At 44.4% G+C, this 13754-nt stretch overlaps 1 protein-coding gene and 1 pseudogene across 2 annotated transcripts; both read right to left on the bottom strand.

Moving 5' to 3' along the window:
- Positions 1 to 4344: 4344 nt before the first annotated feature.
- On the bottom strand, positions 4345 to 8345 carry LOC147008959 (eukaryotic translation initiation factor 4 gamma 3-like; annotated as a pseudogene). Its single transcript, XR_015053249.1, has 9 exons — positions 8175 to 8345; positions 7563 to 7730; positions 7164 to 7430; positions 6566 to 6667; positions 6227 to 6424; positions 5559 to 5879; positions 5339 to 5436; positions 5131 to 5234; positions 4345 to 4759 (listed from the first exon to the last, which is right to left on the bottom strand). The product of XR_015053249.1 is annotated as a eukaryotic translation initiation factor 4 gamma 3-like (transcript).
- A 268-nt stretch (positions 8346 to 8613) lies between these two features.
- LOC147008960 (uncharacterized) lies at positions 8614 to 11046 on the bottom strand. The gene is made up of 5 exons (XM_085863751.1): positions 10999 to 11046; positions 10743 to 10901; positions 9914 to 10069; positions 9324 to 9512; positions 8614 to 8931 (listed from the first exon to the last, which is right to left on the bottom strand). The coding sequence occupies exons 1-5, from the start codon at positions 11044 to 11046 to the stop codon at positions 8614 to 8616; spliced, it is 870 nt and encodes a 289-aa protein (XP_085719877.1).
- Between the last annotated feature and the right edge of the window lie 2708 nt (positions 11047 to 13754).

Raw genomic sequence — 13754 nt, forward strand, 5'->3', positions numbered from 1 at the left:
ACTGATTTCGCCGCCGCCACAACTCTCCAACTCTCCCCTCTTCTCAACTCAATTCGCCGCCGCCACAACTCTCCAACTCTTCTCTCTTCTCAACTCAATTCGCCGCCGCCACAACTCTCCAACTCTCTCCTTCTTTTCAACTCCGTCCAACTGCCCTGATTCGCTCCGTGCTCGGCGCTTTATCGTGTGACAGGAGAAATCATATGCAGATTTTTGGATCAGGAACGGCTCGGGGGCGGAGCCACGCTCCCCATTGGACAGAGGAAACGTGGGCGTGAATCATTCTTGATCCGCGAATCTACATATAGCGATCATACTCCGACGCGCCTGGAGGCGGGGCCAAGTCGCCCCACGCTCGCTGATAGGACGGAACAGAAGTGGGCGTGAATCATTCTTGATCCGATTTCTCGGAAAGGCTAGTGTTTTTGCACCCGCTGCTCGGTGCGCGCCCTGTACGAGTCCAGGATCGGTGCCCACAAGCGGCGCGGGAATGGCGGTGATGCGATGGTTGCGAGAGCGAGATGTGACGGTAAAGGTCGTGGCTGTTGGCGTTGTTGTTGTTGTTGTTGTGAAGCGGCGTTGCGGTTGGTGGTTGTTGTGTGATGGCTGTTGAGACGTGGTTGGTGGTGGTTGTGGTGGTAGTAATGGCGGCTGGTCCAAAATAAAGATAGTAAAAGAAAAACGGCTATCTAAAAGGGTCGCAGCCCGAATGAATAACATTTATTCCCTCCAAACAACGGGTTTGGGCCTAACTACACATATACTTACAGAGATATCTCACCTACGGGACCTGAATGGTGGTTTGCGAATTTCGTCAACCACAACAATATATATTAAACAAAAAAAAAATGCATTTTCAACCATTTTGGACAACATATTGTTGTGGTTTCCCGCCGGCGCGTCGCCACGAGCACGACCCTCGATGAAGCAGTGGGTCCGTCTCGGCTCAATCGCCCGGAATTTACAGATCGCCGGCCAGGGTAAGACCCGGTCGACGGGTCCTGGTAGTTTTCGGACCGAAATACGCCAATGGGGAGATCATGTGGGGTAGGGTTAATTGCCAACTTCAACTTACCTAAGTACCCACGTGATCCAGCAAGCGGGATACTTCACCCTCGGCAGAATTCGAACGGAAGCGAGCCGCTTAAGCGGCCCGTCCCATGTGCGTAGCCGAGCAGTGACATCGCCGAATTCCGCCGGCCCGATTATTTTGGGACCCTGGCAATGGTCCACTAATCCCTCATACGCACGACATGCTCAGCCAATGAAGGAAACGACACGACGAGCTGAGTACATTTAACAATTGGGGTTTTTATTACAAATAATGAGGGAAGCACATAAGGGAAGATTTATACCGAATAAAGATCAAGGCAAATAATATACAGCACAGGCACTTATACAGTTTTACTACTTACAAGACTGGCGCCACAAACAGACACACGCACAGCCAGACAGAAATGGACCCCCTGGGTCTTTAATGGGACCACCAGCCCGGAGGACAGTCGAGCTGAGGGTCAGGGTCGCTGGCTACCTTGCCACTCGCGCGCAGCTGGACGTCCCCGGGTCGTGAGACTGGTGTCGCCGTCCCAGCCAGGCAGAAGGCGACGACGCGAAGCTCTGGGGCCGGGACGAGGTCACCCCAGAAGCCAAGGTGATGAGCCGAGCAGAGAAGAAAAACGGTAGAAACAAGCAGGGAACGAACGACGACGAAATCTCCTCAGAACTGCGCTTTCATGTACGCTCTTTTAAAAAAAAACCTCATCCGCAGGAAAAACCCAGCCGACTCAGGAACCACCTTCCCTTCCTCAGAACACCCTTGTTTCCCCCCTCCCGCTCAACGAACCTTCGCTCCTCCCCACTCGCCCTCCCATTGGACCTGAGGCCCCATGTGACTCCTTGTCTGCGCCGGATTGGACAGGCGCGCGGTGGGCGGGGCACTCCCTCCCTTGGGCGGAGTCTCCGGGGGGGTGTTCGTGGCTCCGCCTGCGGCCTCTCCTCAGACCGCGTGGTGACAGGAGTGAAGCGAAGGCGAGGACGATGCGGTGCGGTCGGCGGTGGAGCGATGATGTAGTTGGTGGTGTAAAAAATAACTAAAAGAAAATCGAACTGTTAAAACAACTTCGCAGCACAGGAACATTTAATTACCCATTAGACCAGGGTCGGGACTCTAACTGGCAACATGTACTTACCGATATAACTGAGCTAAAGGACCTGAATGTTGAGTGTGAGAGCTTTCCAAATCCACAATATACAATCATGCATGTAACCCATTTCTAAAAAATGAGCTATAAAAATGGGAAAAATAGCCTGTGTTTGGATAAAAAAAACATGCTTTGTCAACAACTATATCCATCGGACCCAGAGCAAAGTAGATATTTTCTGAAAGCACAGACACTTGGGCATTATATAACATTAAGATTGTTTATCTTTTAAAGCTGGGTTCAATTTCTAATCTTTCTCCTCATTCAGGACCACAGTGTACACAATACCATGGCGACAAGCCCACATGGACTCACACACATCACATCCTGATGGACAACTCACAGACACACAAACACCCGAACAAGCCAGTCACCACACCACGCACACCAAACCACACATGGACACCACACCACACCCTGATGCACCACTCATGGACACACACCACACCCGGACGCACCACATGGAAACACCACGCCACACTCACCGAACCACACATGGACACATCACCCCCAGACACATCACACACACTACACAACACACACCTCACCACACATGGACACATTACACCACACCCGGACACACCACACACAGACACACCATGGACACACCACACATGGACACACACACATACACAACACACCTTGAAAGAAAAACTTGGAGCCAAGGGACATGTACAGGACTTCCAAATGTACTTACCTGATAAAGGAAAACCATTCTTCTGTTCTGTTCCACATCAAGACTGTCTTTCAAAAAGATCATTTGAACTCACCAAGTGATGGTTCTTCATTCTCACCTCGTTCCTGATAAATGACAGTTACAACAACACAGGTAACCATCATGGTGATGTTCATGTGTAATAGTCACATGACCACATCGACCGGATGATCGACGCTTTCATTGGTGACAGAATGAAGGAAGGAAGGAAGGAATATCTCGCGAGGGTGGGCCGAGGAAGGAATAAATCATACAGATTCGTTTTAGAATTCCCCCCCAACAGTCGCGCACCCCACAAGTACGAGGCGTGCGTGTCACACGTTTTTGGGTTTGTTACACAATAATTCCATTCCTCCCCCCGGGCCAATTGCCCCACAATTTGCTGTATCACATTGTGTAACACGAGGTAGGTCAAAATCACGATGACAAATTGTTATTCTTAATCAAAACGATGTTAAAACAACAAATCACGGTGTTCTGGGTGGTTGAGCGTCGGATGACGGGAGTCAACCCTGGGAGGGAGACACCTCACAGCCTGGCTGAGGAGCCCGGCCGACGATTCAGAAAATTCGAAGGTCAATGAATTACCATTTGTTTCTGTATACAGGATGGAAATTGATAAACAAAGGGTCAACATTTGCCACCAAACGACAACGAGGTTAAGTGCAAGTGGCACAATCCCGAACAACCTCAAACAAAGAAATGAGGCCATTTGGCCCATCATTGCTGTGTTTCACTCCCGAGTTCATTTTTCACTCCCGGTCTAAATATCAATCCTCTTGATGGTTTACTTAAGTCAAAAACAACCGATCTTCATCGGATGACCCAACTTCATGCCACGAGACACAACTAGCCCGACCTTGTTATAAATATTGCATCACTGGGCCATGCGGTACAATTGGGAGATGGCTATCGGGTGTTATTAATTTGTTACCGGCTTTTCTGCACAAGCTGCACTAACTGCCAGCAAGAGGTATGATGTACGTTTGAACATATTGTTGGGGAGGAGGCACGGATAACTCCGAAAGGCCGAGGCATCTATAAAAAGACCACGGATGCTGTCGACCACACTCACCTTTGGTCGGATCCTTATCCATGTCACTTTACCGTACCGGCAAGATGACTGAAGTAGATGGGGAACCGTGCCGGCGGTAGGTCAAAGGATGTTAATTGGCAGAGCAAACCATCGTTACGTGCTACACCCTATCATCTATCAAAGGCCAATCAACCGCTTGGGAAAGAAGTGTTTCGTGAAAGACCTGGTATAAAAACATTCTGTGACTGATCCCACAAGAAGCTGGGAACATTTAGGGCTATGAGAAAGTTGAATTGATTGAAGGTGCAAAATTAACTTATAATTTCACAAATTACAAAGCAGTCTTCCGTTTGTCAATGTCTCATAAGCAGCAAAACCCCTGGAAGGTGTTACAATTCCTCAGAGCATGTGGAGGTGAACATGACATGTTTGAAAACCGTTCCTTACTTGTTGGCAGCTCTCAATGTCGTTTTGTAGTTCTTCCTTCACTCTCAACATTCTTCTGTAGGTCTTCCTCATGCTGTTGTTCCTCGAGCTGAAGTTCCACTTCTTATACGTTGGTCGTAATATTTTTTCAGATCTTCTGAAATTACCTGATTTTTCAATGCAATCACAACGAATTATTCGTTTTTTGCACTCAACCGTTGCATCACCATTTTGCTGCAGTTGTTGATGATGCAGCTCTTCCTCCATAAACAGCGAGTCGCTGTTAAGTGTTTAAATGTTGTCCGTGTGCACCTCGTTTTCAAGGCACACATCCTCGTCGTGACAGGCCTTCACTCGTATCTCCACAAAGAACGACTTAACCTGCAAATCAGGTCAATAAGCATGTCAGTCAGTACAGCATGTAGGAGTGAGGATAGCTGTATTGTGTGAGATGACTGACATTATCAATCAAAGGAAAGATTATACTGCATTGTGAGTAAATCCCAGAAGGTACACCAACTGCTCATGATACTTGTCATCATTCTCTTGCAGCAGCTGTTTTACTTGATAATGATGATATTATTCACAAATTTGTAATTTCCATGATATGACAATTGTTTGTTGGTCCAAACACATCGTTTTGCAAATGGATACATTTTGGAGAATAGAATAATAATCTCCTGAGACTTCAAAAATAAAACAACAGTCGGTGGTAACTTCAGATCTTCTTCGTCTTCTTTCATGTGTCGTACCTTCAGATGTCGTGTTATCTTAATTGTTGCTGTTGTTCAGCTTGCTCACGAACATCCTGAAGGCACATTGGTTGCTCAACCTGCAGACGTGGAGTCCATGTCCGCTGAGGAAGGGAAGAGGGCACATGCACTTAGAGATGCAGGGGCTTTGAGGCAGGTATCAATTGTGAATTGGCACACCAGAGGTAGACAGGAATGACTTACTTACCTTGCGAAGATCTATCAGATCCTGGAGCATGAAGTGGATGCGTGACGACATTTTTTCCCCTTCAAGAGTTCAACCAAAGAGGTGAAATGCTCATTCATCTGTCGAGACGCATACATACGGGCGCGAAGTCAGTAAAATGAAGATGTGCAAGAAAGATGATGAAAATCAGCAGCGTAAGAGTAAACGATTTTATGAAAATTCAAAGGTGAAGTTTCATTACCATTGCGGGGTGTGTGGAGTCCAGGTTCTCTCCAACAACACCAAGAAGACGACAGAAGCACTCGATGGAGTGCTCCTTACCATCTTTGAGCAACCACCTCACTGTATCGGAGATAACAGATTCATGCAAAACTTGTGCATTGAAAAGTTCCCCGATGAAGATGACGTTCCCAATAGCACGGCGTCGGGCTTTCTCGGACGCTTCATCGTCCAAGCTGGAGCTCCCATCCATCTCCATCATTAACTCATTGTTGCAGCCTTGAATGAGGAGTGTGCGAAAGTCGAGGACGTTACCCGGCTTGCTTGTTTCATGTCCCTCAACCTGTAAAAAAATAAAAGAATGGAAGATGGTATTAAAGAAAAGGGGCATCGATTTATTGAATACTTTTTAAAGGGAAGGTGAGGGAGGCAAGATAAATTGAGAAAATAAAAAGGTGAAAAAAAAGAAGAGAGGAGCGTCGTGAGGCTGAGAAAGAAGTGGTGAGAGAGGGTAAACAAGTTTGGGGTGAAATGAGATTGCTGGGGCAGTGTGTATCAGTCTGTGAAAAAGGGAGGTGGGGATCACGAGAAGTGGGGAGGAGAGCAGATATTTTCAGGAGGTTCAGAGAAGGATGTCTGTTAGTCGTGGTCTTTCCCTGATGAGTTGCGGTCGTGAAAGACTTCTCTTACCTTTGAAAGGTGGTTGCACATGTTTGCATACACCTTCGAAAATTTGGATTCCAACATTGCCTTGTTCTGGATAAGCTGAACAATGTCCTTCAGATGACCTTCCTTGGTGATATTGATGCACTTCATCTGACTCACAATCCGGTCAAAATTTTCCGGTGTCAATTTATTGAGGAGTGATCGAAACTGCCGAATTACATCCTTGGGGAAGGAAATGGGAGTAAAACAAAGAAGGCATCATCCGTGAGGAGTCAAAACAATAAATGAGTTCAGAAAGAAAAGTATATTTTAACATTAAATCGACACGAATGACGACCCTTTCAAATAGAAAACCAAACTCACTTCATCACCCGTCATCCCTCTCTTCTTCGTGGGCCTCCAGGCATTACTGGAACATTTGAGTTCCTCCCCACATTCAATCACGTGGTGAATAACACGAGGTTCCTGTTGAACATAATAAATAGTCTTTCAAATAAAACAGCAGCAGAGAAACATGACATTGACAGTTACTGTGAAATAGGCAACGCACCAGTTCCAAAATAATAATAATCGGAATCGTACAACTTGTAATTTGAGAAGTGGATGTTCATGTGATTGTTGATTTATCAGTTTGATTTCTATGCACTCCTGAACCGCTGAACAGAGGAAGTTGAAAACTTTTGGTTGTACTGGGGGGGGTTTAGGGTTCAGGGTGGGGGGTTGACATCAATTCCCTCGATGTAAATGTTAATGATATGTTGCTTCCTGATGTAAGTCAATGTTACAAGTTGTGCTAAAAGGTGCCATTTTTCCAGGGAATCACAAATTAATACTGTATTCGAAATTAAACCAGATTGGAAAATTATTCGAAGGTTCAATAATGTGAGTTGTTTTCAAGCTTTTGATGAATGACTGGGAACGGGAGTATTTCTGTTGGGTTCTTGAGATTGTGTTGCTGTACCTTGTTTTTCCAAGGACGATGACGCTGCAGGTAATTTTGGTACGTCTGTTGTGCCTGAGGCTTCTCAAGCTTCTCTTGCTTGAAAGGAAGCTGCGAACATGGCTGCTGCTGGGGTTGCTGTTGTTGTTGTTGCTGTTGTTGTTGTTGCTCCAAATTCTGAACTTTAACGCAGATGTGGTACATTGCCTCAATGATGGAATTATGTTTCAGCATCACTGCATTCAAGCATTCGTTTAGACTTTGGAAATCAGCCATCAGCAGTGCGACCTGTAAGTGATTAAAACACATCAGCACGCATCAAGGAAAACATTATCTTCAACTCTTTCGTTTCAGTTATTTTGTCTTCAAAGGTCAGACAATATCGAGCAAGTCCCGCATTGTGAGATCATGGTTACTTACTTGTTTGTGGGAATCAATGTTAATTTGCTCCTGCCTCTGCAGCTGCTGCTCCGATGCAGAAAACCCACGACTCAGGTTCGACAGATCCTGTGAAAGTTCGTTATTTTTCGAGGTAATCTGTTTGAATTCTTCATCCTTCGCAATTAAATATTGCGAAATCACCTCGATCTGTGGGGCAGTGTGAAAACTGATTGATTAAAATGCAATTTATAAAATGGTAAAAATGCAAAATTAACTTAGTTTAGTTTTTTTAAGAAATAATTTAATAAATCAGAAAGAAAGAAAGAAAGAAAGAAAGAAAGCGACATGTGTGAAAGAAAATCCAACGCCACACAGCTCGTAATTGAGCACTCCTTCGAATCCTCAACCAATAAACATGAAGACTGTTTGGAGGTGTCCCTCTCAAGTCTAACCTGGGATTAATTCGGGTAAAAGGCACAAAAAGTTCACACGGAGTTTGACAAACTCCAATATACAGTTTTCCATTTGTAAATATCTCATGAGCAGCACGACCCCTGCAAGGTGTTAAAACTCATCTGAGCTTGTGGAGGTGAACATGATGTTCACACCCTTGGCATCTGTAGTCTCACATGTTTGATAACGGTTCCTTACTTGTTGGCAGCTCTCAATGACCTTCTCTTGCTGTTGCTCATTCCGTTGTAGCTGCTCCTGTTGCTGACGTTCCACTTCTGACAACTTCTTTGTTGCCTTCATCAGATCATCTGACAGGACCTTATTTTTCGAGGTGATCTGTTTGAGTTCTTCATCCTTCACACTCAAACGTTGCGAAAACACCTCGATCTGTGAAGCAGAAGCATGACAGCGTCAGACAGCAAAGTTTGTTTTCTGTTCTACGTAACCAGAAAGAAAGAAAGAAAGCGACATGTTTGAAAGTAAATTCAACAGTGCACAGCTCGTAATTGAGCACTCCTTCTTGTCCTCAATCAATAAACATGAAGACTGGAAGTGTCCCTCTCAAGTCTAAACTGGGATTAACTCTGGTTAAAGGCACAAAGTTCACACAGAGCTTCACAAACTCCAAGAAACATTTTTACATTTGTAAATGTTTCATCATCACGACCCCTGCAAGATGTGAAAACTCATCAGAGCTTGTGGAGGTGAACATGATGTTCACACCCTTGGTATCTGCGGTCCCACATGTTTGATAACGGTTCCTTACTTGTTGGCAGCTCTCAATGACCTTCTCTTGCAGTTGCTCATTCCGTTGGAGCTGCTCCTGTTGCTGACGTTCCACTTCTGACAACGTCTTTGTTGCCTTCATCAGATCATCTGACAGGACCTTATTTTTCGAGGTGATCCGTTTGAGTTCTTCATCCTTCACACTCAAACGTTGCGAAAGCACCTCGATCTGTGGAGCAGAAGCATGACAGCGTCAGACAGCAAAGTTTGTTTTCTGTTCAACGTAATCAGAAAGAAAGAAAGAAAGAAAGAAAGCGACATGGTAGAAAGAAAATTCAACAGTGCACAGCTCGTAATTGAGCACTCCTTGTAATCCTCAACCAATAAACATGAAGACTGTTTGGAGGTGTCCCTCTCAAGTCTAACCTGGGATGAATTTGGGTTAAAGGCACAAAGTTCACACGGAGTTTCACAAACTCCAAGAAACATTTTTACATTTGTAAATGTCTCATCATCACGACCCCTGCAAGGTGTGAAAACTCATCAGAGCTTGTGGAGGTGAACATGATGTTCACAACCCTTGGTATCTGCGGTCCCACATCTTTGATAACGGTTCCTTACTTGTTGGCAGCTCTCAATGACCTTCTGTTTCTGTAACTCATTCACTGGTTGCTGCTCCTGTTGCTGACGTTCCACTTCTGACAACTTGTTTGTTGCCTTCATCAGATCATCTGACAGGACCTTATTTTTCGAGGTGATCCGTTTGAGTTCTTCATCCTTCACACTCAAACGTTGCGAAAGCACCTCGATCTGTGGAGCAGAAGCATGACAGCGTCAGAGAGCAAAGTTTGTTTTCTGTTCAACGTAATCAGAAAGAAATAAAGAAAAAAAGAAAGAAAGAAAGCGACATGGTAGAAATAAAATTCAACAGTGCACAGCTCGTAATTGAGCACTCCTTCTAATCCTCAATAAATAAACATGAAGACTGTTTGGAGGTGTCCCTCTCAAGTCTAACCTGGGATGAATTTGGGTGAAAGGCACAAAGTTCACACGGAGTTTCACAAACTCCAGTAAACAGTTTTCCATTAGTAAATGTTCATTATCATCACGACTCCTGCAAGGTGTTAAAACTCATCAGAGCATGTGGAGGTGAACATGATGTTCACTCCCTTGGTATCTGCGGTCCCACATGTTTGATAACGGTTCCAAACTTGTTGGCAGCTCTCAACGACCTTTAATTGTTGACGTTGCATTTCTGACAACTTGTTTCCCACATTCATCACATCCTCCAAAAGTGAATTACTTTTCAACGTAATCGCTTTCAGTTCTTCATCCTTCGCACTCAAGCGTTGCGAAAGCATCTCTGTCTGTGAGGCAGAAACATGACAGTGTTATTGACCAGTAAACTTTCTCTGTTCTACATAAGCAGAAATAAAGAAAGCGACATGTTTCAAAAAAAATTCAATGGCACACAGCTCGTAATTAAGCACTCCTAATTCTCAATGAATAAACATCAAGACTTCTTGGAGGTGTTCCTCTCAAGTTCCTCAAGCTGTTCCTCTCTCTCTGCAGATCTGGATAAAATCACAAACTGGTCCAACATGAGGAACATGTCTTTAAATCCTGACAAATCTCACCCTCTCACTATGTCTCTCCAAAAGGACCATTTGGAACCCCCTCCCTCACCCCCCCCATCTACTCTCTCAACAATCCTCTGGAAGAAGTCCTCTCTTTCCAGTTTCTGGGTGTCACTATCTGCCATGATCTTTCCTGGGAAAGTCACATTTCCAACCTGGCCTCCAAAGCCAGGTTCCAACCTGGCCTCCAAGACACACAGCCTTATGGTGATTGTCCTTCAGTTCATTCTCAACTAAGAGGGACTTTCTCTGCAAGTAAGATCAATAAGCATGTCAATCAGTTCAGGAGGGAGATACAAATACAGCATTTGGGAGAATGAGCATTGTGTGAGATGATAGACATTATCAATCAGACAAAGGAAAGGTTATACCGCACTGTGTGTAAATCCCAGAGGGTACTCACCTGCTCATGATACTTCGCATCGTTGTCCTGCAGCAACTGCTCTAAATGATGCAGCTTTGCATCCAGGTTTGTTGTTTTATTTTCAAAAATTTTCTGGTCGTCAGAAGTCTGACGAACCTGCTGATCATTTCGTTCAAGCTGCGCTTTCAGTTGCGCGATCTGCAAAAGTCAAACCATGGAGAAAATAAGCTTCTCCAAGTTCTGTCTGAATTCTTGGTGTGGTACTGGATACACACTACCTTTGGACCACTCCTACTTCTGTGATTTCAGGTGTTTCTAAAACAACTAGAAGTGACACAGTCATGTCATGTTGAGCAAGAATTGGAAAAAGAACCCAAGTCAATGGGAATGAACACCCAAATCTACATACCTGCTGCATGTTTTCTGCATTGCGTTGACACACCTGTTCCAGGTGTACCTCCTCAGGAATGTTTTCAGGTTCCTGTGCCACCTGGGCATCATTTTCAGGAACCCTTCCACTCTCCTCGTTTTTTGCTGATTTCTATCAGGAAGATTTAAAAAAAAATCACGAGGTGTTAAGACATTTACAAAAAATGGAGTTGTGTCCGTTTCCCAAAAGTGTTGTTTTCCCGTGACACGGTGTCAGGTGGATGTGGTTTTGTGTATTTTACCTTTCGCTTTCCAAAAAGCCTTTTAAACCAGTTTTTCGTCCTTTTCGCGTGGGATTTCCCCATTTTGAATCAAGTCAATCCTGGAGGGAGAGGGAGAGGGAGAGGGAGAATGATGAGGGACACAAGAGGAAATTGTCACCTTCACAAGTTTTCATTTCAAACAGGTGGGAAAGCTTTTAATGGCTGTTTTTATATTTTATTTGAAACCAGATGCTGTATTTCTATGGACACACCAGAATGTCCATTATTGATGCTCTTCATGCCAAAAGAGCAGACAGTTGTGGGAAAAAATTCAACTCCTTCCAAAACTCCAACTAAACAAGTCCTCTCACCACAACTCTTCTTCATTTGGATGATTAAACACTGCAGATCAATTCGTTACATGCTTTGGACACAAACATCATGGTTTATAACACGTCTGCTGATACAAGCTCGTCCCACATATTTTTCCCTGGGTTTTGGCTCTTTTTCTTCTCGTTATCATAAAGGCAGGAGAGGAGGATTAGACCGTGGGCCAAACATCCAAAACGTGTCTAGTTTTTGACTTTCATGACCCACCTCTGGTATCTACCTGAAATTTTGCATAGATTTCGATAAAAAATCACTTGTAAAGAATTCACAACTCGTTAGTGCAAAAAGTTGCGCATTAATTAGTTATGATAATTGACAAAACCTATAGCGCCATCTTGTGTCCATTCTGAGATAGCTGTGTAATACTCTGGGAATTCTGATGTCTCTGTATTCAGAGGGAGACGACATGAATGTGGGTGATATGGGGCCCTTCAACACACACACATACACACACACACACACACACACACACACACACACACACACACACACACACACACACACACACACACACACACACACACACACACACACACACACACACACACACACACACACACACACACACACACACACACACACACACACACACACACACACACACACACACACACACACACACACACACACACACACACACACAGTCATTGTAAATCGTAATGCCACTAATTGTTGATCTACAGACCTCATTCATCGGCACAAAAGCTGAACATACAAGTCAGGAAGACATGCACTGGACTGGCATACCGAAATCAAACACAGTGTATCATAATATCATCCATCAGCAAACTAATCATCAGTCATTCTTCGTTCAATCATCGATACATCAATCTATCACACACCAAAGCTGAAAAATCACATTTTTAAGTTGCCATTCCACTGCGACCGTAAACAAACCCAGTGTAGACGCACTGCTATAGCAGGTTTACCAGCACATCGTTGATGCAATAGAATACATAGCAACTGCAGATGGAAACAATGGTAGTGTTGTGATTCATGTTTAGAATTTTAAATTTGTCCATATTCCATATTGTCTAGATTTCAGTTAGGATCATTGACACATGTCACGGTCAGTTTATGGTTGAACTTCGAAGGATGATACTGATACTAAGTGATAGCAAAACATCCAGTCGGATTCACGACAGTTAGATTCTGTCGTATAGTTATCACTGAGTATTGATTTTGACTATTCTGTCAAAAATTAGTTAACGGTAGAAAGGAGATATGACCTTCCAGATCCGTCACATTCATCATGATCATCAACGGGCATGCCATCGCCGGCTACAGCAGCTGCAATCCCCACACTGAGCCTGTGTTGACTGTGGTGTACTTCTAGCACCTTGACAGTGACCTTACTTTCGGGGCTTCCTTCCACATCAATCCACTGAGCAGCACATTCCTAAAATTCCTTCATGTTTTTCTCACCAAATGGAATTACTTTGCTGTGGGTGTTGATGACATGCATAAAACAGAACCCCGAAGAACTGCCTTCAGAATCTTCAGCAGCACTAGCAGCGGACGACGTGTACGCCACCATGACAGCTCGTGAGTTTACAGCTTGCCTGAAGGGAAGCGCGTGATTGGTTGATGAGCGTGGTGCTGTATGTCAAAAGCGCTGTGATTGGATGACGTTGACAAGAAAATTGTCAAAATTTCGGGTGTTTTTTCCATATTTTGAAAAAATGTGCAAGTTTTGTGCTTGACGAGTTTCAGATATGATTTCCATCATATTTTCACATAACATGTTATAAATACAGGTAGCTACACGAGGTGGGTCAAGAAACTAAACAAACCGGGAGCTCGGCCCACGGTCTATATGTTCTCCACACACACCACATGAAATCTTCCAACATATAGAGCTCTTTCGAACCACTCACTCACTCACTCACTCGTATAAATGTTTTCTTCCTCTCAGGTGAGGGAGATGAAATTTGGCATCCATTCATCCATTGGGACCACACTGTGCAGAGCGTTGGTGCTGCCTAAGCAGTCTCCTTGGCTCTTGGGCACAATCCCAGACGGGCCACCA

Source organism: Eptatretus burgeri, chromosome 18 (assembly GCF_056783735.1).
Source record: "Eptatretus burgeri isolate ZD-2024b chromosome 18, Ebu_testis_v1, whole genome shotgun sequence".
NCBI lineage: Eukaryota > Metazoa > Chordata > Myxini > Myxiniformes > Myxinidae > Eptatretus > Eptatretus burgeri.

What these genes read in the sequence shown, in the direction of transcription:
- LOC147008960 (XM_085863751.1), bottom strand. Translation starts at nt 11,046, where the DNA reads ATGACTGTGTCACTTCTAGTTGTTTTAGAAACACCTGAAATCACAGAA. An exon ending in AAACACCTGAAATCACAGAA is followed by an intron (nt 10,902 to 10,998) that starts GTAGGAGTGGTC and finishes TGACTTTTGCAG; the next exon opens with ATCGCGCAACTGAAAGCGCA. An exon ending in TCGTTGAGAGCTGCCAACAA is followed by an intron (nt 9,513 to 9,913) that starts GTTTGGAACCGT and finishes TCTGCTCCACAG; the next exon opens with ATCGAGGTGCTTTCGCAACG.